The sequence below is a fragment of the Sitophilus oryzae genome, unplaced genomic scaffold, assembly GCF_002938485.1.
Source record: "Sitophilus oryzae breed Bouriz unplaced genomic scaffold, Soryzae_2.0 scaffold_551_pilon_pilon, whole genome shotgun sequence".
Lineage (NCBI taxonomy): Eukaryota > Metazoa > Arthropoda > Insecta > Coleoptera > Curculionidae > Sitophilus > Sitophilus oryzae.
This window is the reverse complement of record NW_022147142.1, coordinates 87,303-107,134: the sequence shown is the minus strand read 5'-3', so window position 1 is coordinate 107,134 and position 19,832 is coordinate 87,303. Positions and strand designations below refer to the sequence as shown.

The 19,832-nt window shown below is 32.2% G+C and overlaps 1 protein-coding gene across 1 annotated transcript; it reads left to right on the top strand.

The window, feature by feature from the left end:
- Positions 1-1,501: 1,501 nt before the first annotated feature.
- LOC115887015 (pseudouridine kinase-like) lies at positions 1,502-15,477 on the top strand. Its single transcript, XM_030906338.1, has 5 exons — positions 1,502-1,582; positions 2,923-3,052; positions 6,658-6,818; positions 9,329-9,443; positions 15,446-15,477. Exons 1-5 carry the CDS (start codon positions 1,502-1,504, stop codon positions 15,475-15,477), a joined length of 519 nt encoding a protein of 172 aa, XP_030762198.1.
- Positions 15,478-19,832: the final 4,355 nt, after the last annotated feature.

Here is a 19,832-nt window from a genome sequence, read left to right as displayed (position 1 = left end):
TTTCGCTTTTAAGTTGTCCTCGATCGTCTTCTATTGCCCATGTTTTTGGCTTGAATTCTCTTGTGAGGTACTTTATCTTTTTAAATAGGTCCCCTGGTTGATTTGTGAAAGTGTGAGATTCTATTTCCTGGCATATTTTTTCATAGTAGTTGTTCTTGTCGATGGTGCAACTGTGTTTGATCTCTGTATTTATTTTTCTGTATTTATCTTTTTCATCTTGTGTTTTTATACCACTTTGCACTAATGTTCGTCTTTGTTCAATTTTTAGCAATGTGCTGTCAGAAATCCAATGTTTGTTTTTTTGTCTTTTGTTTAGTTGTCGAGAAGTGGCATTACTCAGACAATTTTTAAAGTCTATCCAAATCTGTTGGGGTTGGGTGTTCTCGTTAATGTTCCACGATGTTTTCAGTAGTTCTTGTTGGAAATGTGTTACGTCGGTGAATCTCCATCTGATTTGGTCTTGGTTTTCTTACAATATTTTTTAACTTTATACGAATCTTTGCTGTCAGTAACTTATGATCCGAGCCACATATTGCTCCGGGGTAAATCCGTACTGTCCTGAACGAGGTTCTCTATCTCGAGTTAGAGAGAATATAATCTATCTGGTTGCGTACTCTGTCTCCTGGACTATTCCATGTGTAGAGCCTTCGGATATGATGTTGAAATGTTGTGTTCATAATAGTTAGATTGTTTTCGATTGCAAAGTCAAGTAAGCGTTCACCCCGTTCATTTCTTACACCGATACCATATTTACCAACAATAGTTTTAATATGTTCGTTATCAGTTGTATCTCCAATTTTAGCATTGAAGTCGCCGGTTACTATGGTTAGCTCTTTGTTCGGAATGTTTTGGAGAGAACTTCTTAGGTCATGGTAGAAATGGTCGATGTCGACATCGCCCGAAGCAGCAGTCGGAGCATACACCTGAACAATATTTATTGGGTTTGGCCTAGAGTTTAATTTTAAGGCCATGATTCTGTCGCTTATAGCTTTAAAGTCCAAAACATATTTCTGTAATTTTTCGGATACAATGACTGCAACACCAGTATAATTTTGTTGATCGGCGCTTGAAAAGTAAACATAGTTATAATCCTTGACCTATCCAATGTGTCTCCGATAATCCTGCAATATCGATTTTATATCTGGACAGTTCCTTTTCCATAATTGCTAATTTCCCGGTATGAGTTTTAAGTCCTTGTACATTCCACGTAGCCACGCTCATGGTATTCCTCATTTGTATATATAATTTGTTGTTTGTAAGGCCAGTAGCTTCCTTATGTCCGCAAGAATCCTGGCCTTTGATATTCTTGCGGCCGGTAGCTGATTTACCACTACTTGACCCGGACTCAAGGTAGCGCCGGTTGTCAATCGGATTGCATGACGTTGTCCGAGGCCTATCGTCTTGCTTCATTACACATCATACTGACTGTCATGGGAAGATAATGCAGTGGATTCCCCTGCTTTACTGCATGGAAAGGATATAGGTAGGATATAATAGGAGGATGGATAGGACGATGGGATGGGTCATGATTTCTCTCAAGGAAATGGGAAGTGAGAGAAAATCAAGAGCTCGCATCGGCAGGGTTGCTAAGGCCCTGAAGTAGATCTACTCCCCACTGGGACTGCAGAGAGGTATCTACCTGCTACCGTTCTGCTTAAACTGCTTGACGTTTAAGCCCACGGCCACACAGAAAGCGTTTTTAGCGTTTTGCGTTTTTGCGTCCCAATGGTTTTTGTGACCATTAAATACATACAAAAGACGCGGCAGGTCTGCAGTTTCTATTAAGATGTCAATTAGTAACATCGCAAGCTCGTGGATTCCCGGCCCTTCCAACAATCAATCCTGTGAGAAAGAGATAGGCGAGATCGGCGCCGTTAGCGTTGAAGAGACGAAGATAAAAGATGCTGGGATTGAATTGTGGATGGGCCAGGGCATATATTCGGAGACAAACACAATCTACTGCTAGTGCCAGTGGTGTGTGTAAAAATAATAATTATTATTTGCCATTTATTTTACGAATTTTAGTTTATATGTGTATAATTTTTTTATGTTGTAGAGTCAGTCACTTAAGGATTTTATATATTAGTATAGATATAGAACGTCCGCCTGTGACGGGGTCTGATCTTAGAAAACGCTAAAGACGCTACAGAAAACAAACTGATTTGTTTTCATTTGCGTTTTTTGCGAGACACGCCAAACGCTACACGCTTTTGGTGTAGCCACTCCTATATAACACTGTTATTTTGTTTTAGTCGCTAAAGACGCTTCACGCTAAAAACGCAAAAAACGCTTTCTGTGTGGCCGTGGGCTAAAGCTGATTTTTGGTAAACGGATTGACTGTGGGGTGTAGAGGTTCGATAAGGAGGGGTTTCTCGAATCTCAAATTCCAAGAGGGTGAAAACACCCCTTTGAATTTTTTTAAAATCATACAGGGTGTACCATAAAGTTGGGTAATTGATTAACCACAATAATTCTGCTCCAGTTTGTATGTTAATAGAAATTCTTGCTTTGCTTTATCATCACCATTACAAATGATTAGTTCGACGCGAACGAAGTTGCAGATACACGCTAGTTTAGCTTATAAAACAGTCCACTTTTGATTTCTAACCACAATTTCTCTTAACGGAAGATAATCAAAGGCCAAAATGACATTTCTCGCAAATTTTGAAGAATAATTAGCGGAAATAGCTAAAAAATAGTTAAAGAATTGTAAAATGTAAATAATTAAATCATTTGAACCTTATGTTGACTTAAGACTTAAATCATCTTAATGTTAGAAATGACTTAAGACTTATTAAGTCTTTTTAAAACTGACTTATTGCAGCTCTGTTTACTATATCAAAGAATAATTATTTTGATAGCAACAAAAAATAATTTTTATTTTATTTTGGCACTATTCTCATTCTGGTTTCTCTGTTTCAGCTGGATGGGCGGTTGCACGTGGGCCGTCTGGATTACTCAGCCGGCGGTGTGGGGCGGAATATCTGCGAGGCGCTGGGGAAACTGGGTCGCAGTTCCCACTTTATCTCGGCCGTAGGGGACGATCAGCAAGGTAAACAAATCGAAGTCCGTGATATACGTGCTGATTTAATCGCGCTATTACAATATTTTTCTGCCGAAACGTTTGAAGGGTACATAATCGAAAAAGGGAATATCTTATTTTTTGCGGGCAAGATTTTAAATAAAACTTAATAATTGTTACTAACTGCATTAACAATTTAGAAATATCTACAGTGGTAAAGATGAAACTTCATGACATGAATTGATATGAACTTTTTTACCTATTTTTTTCCGCAGAATAAGTATACTGTCGAATTTTCCGGTTATAATTCAGACTACCCTGTACAGGGGGTCCCACTAAGAATAGCTCTCGGCTGTATCTCAGAAAGTATTAGCCGTAGGGCTTACGGAAAAAAGTATTTATAACTAAAGGGGCTATGAGAAATTGCTGGAAATTATTTTCAAGTTTGTGAAACGGCCGCTAGGGGGCGCAACTGCTATGAAAATTAAGAAAATAGAATGTTTACAGAATTTTGCCTAGATAATGGGTACTATAAATAATAGCTTCATAATCTTCAGTAAATTTTGAATTTTTCTTGTTAGAACCATTTGCCCCTATCTGCTAAAACAAAGTGGTGGGAGAAGGTTAGATCTATCTTTATTTAAATGTTAATAACTCCAGACTGGATGATCAGAATCAAACAAACGAGGGCACGTTTAAAAGAGCGTTTCTTACTCTATATTATACCATAAAAATATTAATAATAAGGTTTTGAACGTAGACGCTAGGGGGCGCTTTCTTACAATTTAACAAACATAGCGCGTTTTTTCAAAAAAAATAAATACGATACTATATGTAATTTTAGCTCGTAGTAAAGAGTACTAAAAGCTTAAAAAGTCAGTGAAAACCGGATGTTGATATCTGCTTTCAAACCGAACATATTAGCAAAATTATAATAAATACCAAAAAATAAGCCCTTAATTACCTTATTTTTACAACACGGTATCCGTAGCCCTCTTGATTATGCCCATTCTAACAAAAAAATAAAATAAAAACAGTTAGTTTATTTTAAATTCGACGAAATACCAGAATACCATAATACTAGATGTATTAATATCTAATATAATTAAGATATAAATAACAGTGAACAAGAAACGATGCCTCAGTGAAGTCATGGTAGGCTTTGGAAAAAAGTTGCTTTTGAAGTAATAGTATTATAAACATCAAATTGTTATTAGATCAATATTTTGATAGTCTTAGCAGCGTTTTTTATCTTTTAATTACTTTTTCAAAATGCCTTTATTATTTGAAGTAGTTCAAGTTGTTTGCATTTTGAAAAAGCAATCAAAAGATAAAAGACTATCAAAATGTTGATCTAATAACAATTTGACGTTTATACCATTACGTCAAAAGCAACTTTTTTCTCAAGCCTACCATGACTTCACTGAACCATCGTTTCTTGTTCGTTGTTATTAATTCTAATAACAATTTGACGTTTATACCATTACGTCAAAAGCAACTTTTTTCTCAAGCCTACCATGACTTCACTGAACCATCGTTTCTTGTTCGTTGTTATTAATACCTATCTTAATGATTAGATATTAATACATCTGGTATTATGGTATTCTGGTATTTCGTCGATTTTAAAATAAACTAACTGTTTCTATTTTTTTGTTAGAATGGGCATAACCAAGAGGGCTACTGATACCGTGTTGTAAAAATAAGGTAATTAAGGGCTTATTTTTTGGTATTTTTTATAATTTTGCTAATATCTTCCGTTTAAAAGAAGATATTAAGATGCGGTTTTCGCTGACTTTTTAAGCTTTTACTACTCTTAACTATCAGCTAAAATTACATATACTATCTTATTTAATTTTTTTGAAAAAACGAGCTCTGTTTGTTAAATTGTAAGAAAGAGCCCCCTAGCGTCTACGTTCAAAACCTTATTATTATTATTTTTACGGTATAATATATTTATTGGATTCTGATCATCCAGTCCGGAGTTATTAACATTTAAATAAAGATAGATCTAATCTTCCGCCACCACTTTATTTTAGCCGATAGGGGAAAATGGTTCTAACAAAAAAAATCCAAAATTTACTGAAGATTATGAAGCTATTATTTATAGTACCCCTTACCTAGGCAAAATTCTGTAAAAATTCTATTTTCTTATTTTCCATAGCAGTTACGTCCTCTAGCGACCGTTTTACAAACTTGAAAATAATTTCCAGCAATTTCTCATAGCCCTTTTAGTTATAAATATTTTTTTCCGTAGGCCCTACGGCTAATACTTTCCGAGATACAGCCGAGAGCTATTCTTAGTGGGACACCCGGTACATTAATAATAAACTATTTTGCCCAGAACGAACACCACCTAGAGGTAGGTGGTAATGCAAGAAACTCCTTCAATTTTGTATATTCTTTGTAATTATAAATAAACCAAATTAAAATTATAGTATGTATACAGGGTCCGGCAATAGTGCGTCGGGCATCTGTAAAATACTTGGAAATTTTGTTTAAGTGCAAACCTAAAGTATGTACGAGCAAAAAGGTAATTTCAATGGTAAAATACGAGAGAAAAAAAAACATTGGATGACTTTGATAAAAATTTACTGTGGCAAATGCCATATGAAATATAAAACCGCGAATATCTGCGAAACCGTTAAAAATTTTGAAAAAACTCTAAATACAAAAAATTTTCATTTTTAATTCTTCATCTATTAAAAAAAATAATATATAGGGAGTTTCATTTAAAAAAAAACGAAGAAAAATTATTTTAAATTTTTGAAAGTTTGGCGTAGAATTTTAAACATCCTGTATGATTTACGATTACCATATTAATAACAAAGTAAGTACAGACCATCTAAAGTAAATACCTAATATAGTTTTGATTTCAGGACAGTTTTTGTATTTTTAATAATATTTTTATGAAAGGCTGAAAAATATATATTTTTTATTTATTTGTTAATATCTCTGAAACTATCGAAATAGATTTATTCATAATATGTTAGAAATTTAAAATAAAGCATCCCGATCTACTGACACTTTTTTGAGCCACCCTATAGAAGTTAAAATATTTTCCTAAATTTACATCCTAGTACATACGTTAGGTTTACACTTCGACAAAATTCCCAATTTTTTGCGACGCATTATTGCCGGACCGTCGCAGGCGTATCGCACGGCATTGTGCAAAAAGACTAAGCACATTATAAAAGGTCGGCGTTTTTAATAAAAAAAGGATATTTTACAGAAAGCCTATCTGTTTTCAGTCACTTTGCAAAATACCTAATGAAGACTTAGTCTTCAAGACTAGTCAGATTACACAAAATATTTTATTTGTATAGGAAATTACCGGTGGCGCCCTCTACAAATAGGAGTATTGACATCAAAATCCAAATTTATCATATCAAAAAACTCCCAAACACCAATTTTCATCCAAATATTAGCGTTACTTCAGAAATTATTTGGAAAATATCGGAATAAAAATGAAACTTCTACACCCTGTATCTCCAAGACTAAGCATTTTATAATTACTATTAATAACATTTATACAAACTTTTTTACTTATTTTTATCTGCAGAATATCCTGCAGAAGTTTCCGAAATACAGTTCGGTCCACCATGTATATCTCCTATTACGAGTAATTTTCTTTTCAGGTCGTATCTTAACAAGAAATATACCAAAAGAATCATCAAAATTCATCAAAGTATTTCCTGGACGTCATTCTGCTCAGTGTATAGTTGTTTTAGACAAAAATGGCAATTGTTCATTTTTGATGGGAGATATGTCGATACACAAATTAATTACTCCTGAAGTGGTAAGTTGTGTGTATTTTTTTAAATTTTAAGTATAGATATCTACACTTAAAAATTATGAGATCATTGTAAAACTAAGGCAGTTATTTTAGTTGGTGTCTAAGGAAGCACATATAACTTTGTTAGAAATTGTATCTAATCAATTACCTATCAGCATTTATAGTGCATGACCGTATCAATATTTGACATCTTTATTTCTGTAATAATTATAATAACTTGGCAATTGCTCGGCAAAATATTCTACTTATTAAAATTCTTTATTATAGTGGCGTGCGAACGTCACGTCTGTATAATTATTATAGAAATAAAACTTAAAATTGCTGGAAAGTGGCGGAAATCCTCGGTTCTACTGAGCCATCAAAAGCTGAAAATAGCTACTAACTGTCACTAGAAACGACATCAATCCTCTTGGTTGCCATTTAATTGAAAACTTGCTATTTATTCAAAATCTGAGCTTGATAGATATAGAAAACCCTAATATAATTATTTGAAAGAGCATTTGAATCTTCTTCGATTTATTTAAAAAAACAGGGTGTTTTATTTGAAATAACGAAGTTTTTACGTAAAAAAATTGGCGCCGGGAGGCACGTATAGCCGCCCATACTAAAATATGTTAATATCTCAAAAACTGCGACTTTGACTGATTTTGATGTTATTACAAATTTTGTTGCAAATATTATTCCTAATCTTAATTTGAAAACCGCGTTTCGCTAGCTACTGTAATTTTGGAGTTACGATTTTTTTAAATTTATAACCCCCTCCTATACCCCCTTACCAACCCCCCACGCCCACCAAAAACTAATGGCCAGATTCTCGGGTGCCACAGTATTTTTGTGCCAAATTTGGTTAAAATCGGTTCAGCGGTTTTTGAGTTATCGTGTTACAGACGGACAGACGGACGGACAGACAGACAGACAGACACCACGAAAATATTTTGTATTTAGGTCATTTATGACCCATATAACTCATTTTGAGTGAAATTAAAAAAACTTTTTTTTGCCGATCCTAATAGCCTACCATACCTATTGGTATGGTTGGCTAATAAATATTTAAAATAGACCAGCAATTTTTGAAACCCCTGTATACATTAAACGAAGCAATCAAATTTTTCAGTAAAGTTTATTTCTCTGGCTTAAAAGTCAGCACAAGAATTAATTCTGAAAAGCAATATAAAAATATACAGGGTGTTGACAATTTCTTTTATTATAGCATGCATATTTAAATATCTCAAAAACCCAAACTTGTAAACATTTATAATACCTATATACAGGGTGTTTCAAAACAAATTCGAAAAACTTCAGGGGGTGATTCCTTGTTCAAAATAAAGGGTAGTTTGATTTATAAACGTTGGGTCAAAAGTCAACCATTAGGGAGATATCGCGGTACAAAGATGGCGGAAAAATAATGTTTTTATTCTTTATCTTGACAACGAAAAACGATAGACTAATGAAATTTTATGGAAAATAAAAAAAATATATATATTAAAAAAAAAGCTTATCAAACACATGCAAAAAAATTAATTTGGGTAGTTTAGTTTGTTTAGAAACTTTTTTATCTCTTGTGTTTTTTTGATAAAACTCACCGATTTGAAATTCAAAAATAAAATTTAAAGCATTACATATCAGGACACAAAACATTTTTAGATAAAGAATCTAGTGGGCTGCTCTAATTTTTTTAGGAAAAAATCTAGTCGGCCTCTGTCACTTTTTAGGATGTTTCTAATATTATTTTATTGACATTACTCTACTGCAATACGTTATTATCTAGATTCTTATTATTATCGTTATTATCACTAGATTCTTTATCTAAAAATGTTTTTGATCCTGACATGTAATGCTTTACATGTTATTTTTTAATTTCAAATCGGCGAGTTTTATCAAAGAACCACAAGAGATAAAAAAAAGTTTCTAAATAAACCAAGCTATCCAAATCAATTTTTTTGCATGTGTTTGATAAGATTTTTCTTTAAATTTTGTTAACAAGAATGATAAGGGTAGTTTATTTCAACCCCTTCCACTCATTTTAAAAAAGTGAAAAAATTACCAGAAAGTGTGTTTTCGTAACAGTAATGCTCCCATAAAATTTCATTAGACTATCTCTTTTCGTTTTCAAGATAAAAAATAAAAACATTATTTTTCCGCAATCTTTGTACCGCGATATCTCCCTAATGGTTGACTTTTGACCCAACGTTTATGAAGCAAACTACCCTTTATTTTGAACAAGGAATCGCCCCCTGAAGTTTTTCGCATTTGTTTTGAAACACCCTGTATATACCTTGTAAACCCTTATAATACAACCTAAAATTTTATTAATTCTTTGCACATCATTTGCTGATGATGCTAACAGGCCGAAACATGCATCCAGTGTTAAAAGTAAAGATATTTGGTGAATTGTGGGCGAACTAGTGTTTTATTTTGCTGTTGTAACACTAGAGGTTTCAACCCCACCTGTATTAAAGAAGGTAGATATGTAATGTATATCGCGTATTGTAATTATTTTTTTTTGCTCTTAGATTGAACAACATGAGAATATTATCAAGAAAAGCCCATTAATAGTTCTTGATGGAAATATATCTGAAGCGGGAATGGATAAAGCTTTGGAAATGGCTCATACACACAAAATACCAGGTAGGAATAGTATATTATTTAAATAAACAACAACAAAATTATTTATTCTCTATTTATTTAATAATTTATTGATATAGGGTTTTAAGAGTCCATTTCACTAATCCGAAAAAGTAGCAAAATAAGCATTCGGCCATTTAACGTAAAACTGACTAGGTATTTCTACACCAAATGAAGAAGGAAATTAAAGATAAAGGTTTATACTATATCAGTATGGTAGTACATTTTGAGACAACTTTCTTTATTTTTAAGATTTTGATGGTCAAGCATCAACAAAATATTCCTTATGTATGGACTAAATTTTCACGAAAATAAAGAAATAATTTAAAATTCCGTTACAATACGGAAATAGACTGAAGTTTTGTGATTACAGTGATATATAATTTATATGGTTTGGTTTTGTAACAAATTGCTCGCAATTTTATGGCAAATGCTGAAGCTCTGCAAACCTTAATCAAGCCTTAATCAAAGCACGTGTGTTTAGAATCTTGGGTGTGGCTTAACACGACAGGGTCGGGCTAAGCCTTAGGCAGATTTCTGAAATATAATACAGGGTGGCCCATCGAAAACGTTCCGCAAGGCATAACGGCCAGGGTATTTTTTTTTCAGAAAATTCAAAAACACGTCAATTTTGTTTGTGAGGGGGACAACTTTTGCCCCAAAAATGATTGCAAAATCTTCAACCCTCTAAGCGGGGGTGTCATCCCCCAACTTTTTTCAAATGGGAAGGGGGGTCAAGTGGTACAGCAATGAAAAGGGCTTTTTATTCTCTATACTTTCCCGCTTCGTTTTTGAAAATCGGAAAAGGATTGAAATTTGAAAAGTTTATTTAAACATTTATCAGAGTAAATGATAAGGATAAATTCCTTCGACCAATTTGCTGTTTTTTCTTATTATTTCTAGATGTTTACGCATTTTTTCACTTGCCACAAGGTTGAACCATCAGGTGCGGCAGTTGCTAGATAGCTGTTCTGTGACTTGTGCGTTGAAGTTCTTCTCAATATCGTTAAACTGACCTAAAATAGAATTTCCAAAAAATTGTATATTTTGAAAAAAAAAACTGTATATTTCCTTCGGCCACATACCCGCTTTACCCGACCCCTAAGAGCGACTCGAAAGTACCGCAAATAGACTCTTAAATAAGTGCAAATACTTTTAGGAGTAGCATATTTGACCAATTGGCGTAACTACAGTGGTGCCCGGGGTGCCGCCCCCCCCCCAGGTATATCTGGGCACCCCCCAGAAAATTCTTCAATTATGACTCTTGGCTACGTATTAATTTTTATTTGCTTGTAATGTAGTAAAAATGACGTTTTCTAGTTTTGTTTAGTTAATATTATTTTATTTTATAAAATTAACACAAAAAATGTGTTAATTTTTATTTTTTTAGAAAATTTGTAGGTATTTAAGTAATCTACGGGAACACGGTTTGATAACCAAGCCTATGAAATTTATTGAGAGAAATTCATGTAAACGTTTTATTCAAAAAATGTGTTTTTTAAAATTATTTTTCATTTGTAAAAAAATAAAAGGCCTAAGCCCCCCCTAGGCTCAACCCCAGCCCTCCCACCCCCCACCCAGGATGAATTGCTAGTTACGCTAGTTACGTTAAAAACATAATTCCTTGATAATATCACAAACCAGGCAGAAGATTAAATTTAAAAGAAAGAAAACCCAGAGAAAATTCAGTGGCTCTCAAAATTTAAGAGAAAAATCGTTTTATTTTCAAATTTTTAAAGTAAAATAACTCGGTTATTTTGAACTTCATTTGAAAAACAGTAACGAAAAAATAAGTCTCTTCTGTGGAGATCTACCAGCCTTGAAAATAATTGCAGTTATATAAGACCCACCCTGTATAAACTACTGTAACAACATTACTTTTTAAAAATTGTCTTCGAATAACATAAAATAGAGTGGGTATTAAATCTAAAAATAGCAATTAATCTATTTAAATATGTATCTATCAAAATTTTTATTCAAAATTTACTTGTGTAGCATGTAGTACTCGTAAAAATCTGCCTCATCATCAGCGTCTACTTTTGATATTGGATATTAACGGTCAGTGTTGTAATTATTAAATTGCATAAGAACTACCTGCAAATTTTTTTAGTGAGAACCGCGGACTAAAGAGATATTTGTGTAACTTTAATCCCCCGTTACAGGATTACAGTTCTTTTTATTCACCAATGATATAAATGACAAAATGGCGAAGGTACAAATTTTTACAATAACTGCTGCACAATTAAATATACATATATTTGGATTAGTGTACTGCCGTGGTAAATATGGAACTTTTACATTACCCGTTCGTAAGTATTTTAGTGCCATAGAAATTTGAATCTTTTAGATAGAGGTTATTTCAAGCAAGGTTTCAAGATATACTTACTTTTTTTATTATTTTTATTTCACTAGTGAAAAGGTTTTTCAATTCGTTACTTTTTAACTATACATGTTCCTATACCTAAAATAAATAGTTTTTAAGTTACTTAGGATTTAGTTTGAAAACGTATATTTTTTTTGATTTTATCTACCTTCCTTTGACGTTAAGTGTCAAACAGCCAGACCATTTGTTTTCATCTGTCAGAAAACGAATTATTTGAATTTCCTACATTATAAGACCGCCTGCTTAAGAGTTTAAAAAGTGTATTTATAAAAATATTAGCGTGTACCCGCGACTTCGTTCACGTCGAATTAATCATTTATAATGGTGATGATAAAGCAAAGCAAGAATTTCCATTAACATACAAAGTAGATAAAATGTTCTCAACGAGTTTTTGCAGCGTTCGTCTAATAAACATATTTTTGTTTAAACGCTCTCTCTAAATTTGCGAAAAATTTTGAAATGTGTAAAAAAAATTATATAGAAAACTTGGTAATATTTGAGGGGTAGTTTCATCTCGTTGGAATTTGACTTTCGAAAAATCCGTTTGCCAAAAATAAGCTTTTTACGTCAAGCAGTTTAAGCAGAATCGTGGTTAATCAATTACCCAACTTTTTGGAACACCCTGTATAATTTTTTAAAAAAAACAAAATATTATGCGTGTCCAAGCGTTTTTCCGAAAGACTAACCCTTTTTTAAATAACAAATATTGTAATATTTGAGGGACGTTTTCACCCTCTTGGAATTTCAGATTCGAGAAACCCCTCCTTATCGAACCTCTACACCCCACAGTCAATCCGTTTTCCAAAAATCAGCTTTTTACGTCAAGCGCTTTAAGCAGGATCGTGATTAATCAATGACCAGATTTTTCGAAACACCCTGTATACATTTAAAAAAATCTTAAAATATGTAAAAAGCAAAATAAAATATACGTCTTTAAGCGTTTTTTCGGAAACTTGGCCGTTTTGTAAATAAAAAATATTGTAATATTTGAGGGGTGGTTGCACCCCCTTGGGACTGGAATTTCGAAAATTCCTTCTTATCGAACCTCTACACCCTAAAATCAACCTGTATGCCAAAATTGAGCTTCTTACGTTGAGTGGTTTGAGCAGGATCGTGATTAATCAGTGAGTCGGTCACTTAAGGATTTTATATATTAGTATAAATATCTGGTTTTCGCACTTTAGTGATATTTAATAGTTGATATTAATAATATACCGTATGATCGAAAAAAACAGCGCAAAGTTCGCTTGTAATGATGATCGATAACATACTGCTTTTTCAACAAAGTGTCACAATATGACATGGCCAGATTATATTGTTTTGCATCACTTGACGTTTAAAGTCATTGGCTACTTGTTAAAATCAAGAAAAATATACGCTTTAAAACTAATTCTTTAATAACGTAAAAATGATTTATTTTAAGTATAGGAACACGCATAGTCAAAAATGAAATGAAAAGCCTTTTCACTAGTGAACTAAAAAAAGTGGGTTTCCACTTGAAAATAAATGATTTATGATAATTTTTTAATAATAATAATAATAATAAGCTTTATTCATAACTATATGGAGATACATTATGAAAGGGCGAAAGTGCAGTCTTCTAACCAGACTGTTTTTACACTCAACCCAAAAAAAATAACAAAAAATATATACATATATACATATACACACGCCTTATCAATAAAAATCTAAATCAAAATAGTTATTAAATTATTTTCTAACAATGCCAAAATCTGCTAAACAAAAATTATATTTTTTTTCGACATTAATGTAAAATGCATAAAACACCTTGTTTTCATATCAAGCCATCCTACTTCTTTTAGCTTATACGAAACGGGTTGTTGTCTTTTAATTCCGTAAGTAAAACGTAAACAATATTTTTGGATTTTTTGTATCCGTCCCGAATCAAAAGCGGTAAGGCAAGGTCCATAAACTACATTGCAATAATTAAACTTTGATCGCTCAATTCCATGACAGCTGCGGCGGCCATTATTAATTATTATATGACATTCGAACAATTTAATGTTTGAAATAGATAGCTACATGGGCTACATGTCTTCTCTTTATAGCATAGTGGCTGTGGTAATTAATATTATTAAGGAATCAAGAGAGATGACACATATTTATTGAAACACCCTGTGTAGTCAAGTATTTGACTAAAGAAAGACACAAAATTCTAAAGAACAAATTTATTTGATTAAAGCAGGCAATCAACGTATCAAAACTTAATAATTAAACAGATCTAATAAAAATCCATAAGTTCAAAATAAAGTTTAAATATAAAACATACAAAAAATGGATGGAATATCAAAAAATACTAATTAGAACAAATAAATCAATAGTATCACTAAACTATGAGATTCAAAATAATTTCGTGTTTAAAAAATTTAAGAACCACATAAGAACACTTTTTATTCTAAAAAGCTTATTTTTATGAGGCCCAAAGTATTAACAAAGTAACAATATCTATGTGAATCAACAGTTTTTTGTAATTCAAATGTTATAAAGCTATGATATAAGTTCTATCCTAGCGATTTAGCGCCACGTCAGTCAATAGGTACATGTCAATATCTATACAATATCTTGGGTAACTTTAATCCAGATACAGAGATAATGTTACTTAGATACTTTATCCAGATAATTTAATCCAGATACAGAGATAATGTTACTTTGTTATTATTACTTTTATGCCTCACAGTAGATATTTATTAGTGATATGCAATTAATAATGTATTTTTAATTATAGTCACTCTATTCGTTTCATACTTAATATCTTTAAAAAATTAAGTTAATTTTTTTATAGAAAAATAATATTTGGATTTAGAACTCTATATAATTTGTTTTTCTTATTTTAACGCACTCTTATAAGATATAAATTGTGAATATACTACTATTTTTATAAAACCTTAATATATCCAAAGACATCTAAATAAAGAGCAGAGAAAACGCTCCGTTCATAAAACTCTATTTGTTTACAAATCATACATACTTTTAACACTTTTAGGAGTTAAAAAGATATGGGTATATAAATGTGGCAACGCTGTTGAGTTTCGTGTGCAGATCTGTCTTTTCGGTCTACAAGTGGCGTGCTGTTTTTTCATCAACAATCGTAAAACGTAATTTTAATTTAAATTTTGATTTAGAAGTATACAGGGTGGTCCGAACTGCATTCCGGAAACTTCGGCAGCATATTTTGCAGATAAAAATAAGTAAAAAAGTTCGTATAAATGTATGTCCTAAAATGCTTAGTTTTGGAGATACAGGGTGTAGAAACTTCATTTTTATTTCGATTTTTTCCAAATAATTTCTGAAGTAACGTCAATATTTGGATGAAAATTGGTGTCTGGTAGTTTTTTGACATGAGAAATTTGATTTTGATGTCAATATGACTCCTATTTACTCATAGGAGTAAACGTTACTTCAGAAATTATTTGGAAAAAAATCGAAATAAAAATTAAACTCCTACACCCTGTATATCCGAAACTAAGCATTTTAGAACATACATTTATACGAACTTTTTTACTTATTTTTATCTAAAGAATATTCTACCGAAGTTTCCGAAATACAGTTCGGACCACCCTGTATATTGTAGTGTAATATAATAATTATTTCTCTATTATAGTACATGAGAATTCAAGATGTGGAAGTCCATAAAAATATAGGGTTACGGTTAAAGTAGTAAAGTACTTTAGCGTTTTTAAAGCGGGAGCATGTGCACTTTAACTTTAAAGCGACTTTAAACCTTAAAGTTTAATTATGGAACGCAATTTTAAATTTAAAGTTCCTTTAAGATTTTAAAGTACTTTATATTTTATTATGAAACTGGGCGTTAGATATTTAAAATTTAAAAATACTTTAAACAGTTCTTTTGCACAGAAAAACAGTAAAAATTACTTTAAAGTTCACAACACCGCCCAGCAACACTGTTAAATATAACTTGAATGGATCCGTCAAACTTTTACTATTCAGTGTAACAAACAAAACACCATAAAACCATAGAAACCAAGCAGTCATCCTGAAGCAGCGTTGTCACAGTTACTTCCCTGATAAATTTTAATTCAATTTAATTAGAAAACTAAATCGATTTTAAAGATATGTATTTTAAATAAAATTGTGTACCTACACATATATTTAGTACGCTGTTTCTATAGGTATCCAAAAAAAATCATTAACAACAATAACATATTTCGTTTTCAAACACAAGTCGTAGATCTAACGCAATCCGCAGAAGTCTGTCATCATCGCATTCTGTTGAAAACGATGTTTGATCGCGATAAAATGTAAATAGTCTCCTTTTATTTAGATGTCTTTGAATATAACCATATATTCCACAGTGAAAATAGTGTGCCACTAAATTGACTTAAATCACATATGATTAAAAACTCTTTCAAGTTATGTATATTTTAGAAACTTACGGTTAACACGTTCTCTAAAACTAAATATCTTTTTTGTGAGTACGATACTAAATATCACACCAAAACCATACATTCAAAAATATCAGTTCAAAAAATACTAATTTATTAGTAGGAAGGCCATCCTAGACGGTGTTGTGGATTAGGCTGCATTTGCATAATTAGGTTTTTGGATTCGCGCCGTCTATCGTAGCTCAACCTTGCTTCTTTATATAGGAAGAAAGCGGCAAAACTGTGGAAGAAGAACGAGAGGCAAGCGAATCCGTACGACCAACACAGATAGTTGAAGTTGGGGTACATTAACCAGTCGCGTCGGACATGCGAACCTCCGAAAACAGCTATGGCAAAGAACATAAAAACTCCTGAAAAATAAAAACAAAGTGTTGAATAATAATAACAAATAAACATAACATAATGTGGAAAAATATTACTGAGTTGATGCATAGAAAAGGTTGATGCATAAGCAGCATCATACCCAATAAAAAATAAAAGCATTTTGACATATATTTGATACCAATTCAGTTACGTAATCGAGGGCGCGATTTTTAAATTAATTTTGCCAATCATGGGCATATTCGACGGCGGGCTGACTAACTGAAATTTAAATTTCCCGCTGGGGATTCAGGTGGTAGCTCTGCCAGTGGCGGCTCGTGATCCGTGTGACTGGGTAGGCGACAAAATTTTAGTTGCGTCTTATTTACCCCCCCCCCCCTAATTTACATAATACCTTAGCCCAGTTTGTAAATATATGTTATCTCTGGGTTAAAAACATTGCTCAAAAATATTTAGGACAAAACTAAAGCAAAAATAACAGCATTCAACGTAATGACATAATGATTGACATAATGTATAAGTATAGTTTTTATTAATCTATTTTATCTATTATTTTTTTATCTATTACTATGGAGTCACTATGGAGTACATCATAGAATTTTATTTTATTTTTATTTATTTACGCAAACTTAAAAATTGGTAGTATGGAGAGAAAGAATAATTATGTTTTATATATTAAATTGATGAGTCGGTCTCTTAATAAAGACAAGTTATTTATTATTATATCAGTAAAATCATCAGATTGTAGAAGAGCTGTGAAAAGATCTTTTTAGATTGAAAGTAAGGCAAGTGACGATAAACGTATATTTTTCATGGAATCTCTACTATAAATTTTAATGCATTTCAAACATGAAAAATGTCTCTCAACCCAAGTACCGTATGATCGAATAAAAACGGCGTCAGAGATAGCTATGAAATGAAGACCGCGGTCATTTTATATGTAAATTTATATGGGAAATGTCATCGATTGTCATTTCATAGCCATCGCTGACGCCGTTTTTATTCGATCATATGGTAGGTACTTGTAAATGTTGTAGTAACAAACAAAACAAACAATTTCAAAGCCTCTGGAAATATATTTCCAGGATTATTCTCCTTAAATTATTTTATAATCGAAATTATCATATCTATTATTAATACCTGCAATTTATTCATTAATTTACGTTGGTCAATAACATCTTTTGTTTGTTAAATCACTATTAAATGCGTTGAAAATGTATCCATATAACAAGTTTGTCAAATTATGCGTGCAAAAAATGCGTTGGAAAATTTTTATAGGATTCTTTAAATTTCGGATCCGCAAGAGATAAATAAAAATAATTGAGACATACGAGTACCTATCTGCAAACCGTATTTCTAAATGTATAACAATAACAAGTTGTTAGGTATCTAATATTTCATAAAATAAAATTCGCAAATATATTTGACTTAACCGCTTTTATTAACATATCGAATTGAAATAGCACACTGAGACTTTTCTGTAATATCTGTTGTATCATCTTCTTGCTTCTTGCACCAAATAAAATAACGCGCTTTTATATTTCGGATTCTTTTATTTCTGTGGCGTGTTCTGAAATCCAACCGGTTATATCATTTTGAATAATTCGAAAATTGAATAAGCCCGAAAAATGTTTCCAATTTGCTTTAAACGTTTTTTGAATTTTCATATAAAAGTTTTAAATGTTACGTATAATGAATCATATGAAATATCCCCTTATCGAAATGTGATATATCCCCTTATGAAATATCGGGAATATCCCCTTCACTTCTAAGCCTACCGAGCCTCCACGACTTCATGCGAAGGCAACCGGAGATTTCGCCTAAGCCCCGCCTTAATACGCTACAACTCCGACTTACGTTGCGTCGCTACCGCACGATGAGTTAGACAGAGACAAAAGACTGTCGTACGTCGTGCATCGACTCTGATAGTAGGCGATGCAGAAATCGCCGAACAAAGGCACTCCAACGGTCAAAATTATTTTGTTTTCTAACGCAGCGGCACAGTGAGCGTACGCCAGCGATAGTGAATATTTTAATATACAAGACCACAAATATTAAAATAATATTGATTATTAAAACACACTTCCGTGTATTAACAGTATTTTTATGTATTGGCAACATTAATAGTAAATAATGTAATGTAATAAACCGCTTAAATTCTGCCAAAATTTTAGGGTAGCCGCCGCCTACCCTGACGAGCCGCCACTGAGTCGTCGAACATTGTTCTTTTTAGAACCTCTTTTAATGCGAGGTGTACAGGGTGGACCATTTTGATTGTTTCTATAGGGTATCTAGGAATCCGTGAGAAATATTCAAATTTTGATACTGCACTCTCGGGTTCTTTTTTTGAAAAAATTACAATGGCGCAAACGGATCGTGGCTATCTTGATCGGTTTCGAAGCTACAGGGGGATTCTCAAATTTTGTACTTTTTGAAGATGTTCGATGGTTTGTTTATTTCAACAACCACAGAAAAATGAATTATACATTCTAAAGGCACTTTTCTGTGTAGAATGCAGTGGCGTAGTCAGACTTTTTTCGAAAAAAATATTTTTTGAGATATTAACTATACTTATGTTTTTTTAAATAATTAGTTTAAATAATTCTTTTTAAAATTTCTTATTCAGCTTGGCATGGGCTTCTCGAAAATATATAACTCTCTATATTTATTTTCACTATTAACAACATTTCAAATTTTTCTTAAAATATCCACTTACTAAATAGTAGGCCGCGCCGAGGAACAAAGTAAACGGTTGTCATGGTGATCGGAACATACCTTTGATGGATGTGGAACAATTCATTTCAACAGATTGAAGTGTGTGTATTTTAAATAATAAAAAAATGAGTAAATTTGAAAATTTTGAGGAATATAATATCACAGATAACACATAATCCAGATGGCTCCTTACGTGTTAAAAATTGTCACCCTAATTTCACTCCAATTTGGAAAAATATTGGAGTGACGTTTGAATAATCTGAAATTTTTAGATTTCTTTTCTCACTTTTTTGGGAGGTTTTGCTTCTCTTGCACAGATGTCGCTTGCACTTCAGTTGCGTGGTTGCCAAACGTTATTCGAAATATATTTCATTTCATTATGAATATATAAAATTAAAGGTATACAAAATTAAAAGATTATGTAATTTATAAACATGAAATAGATATGTTAAATTAATATATAAATATTTAACTTAATACGTTCATTATTATTTTATTAATCTATCGTCACACGTCATTTACCAGTTCCCTAATTGCGAAAAGTTTCAT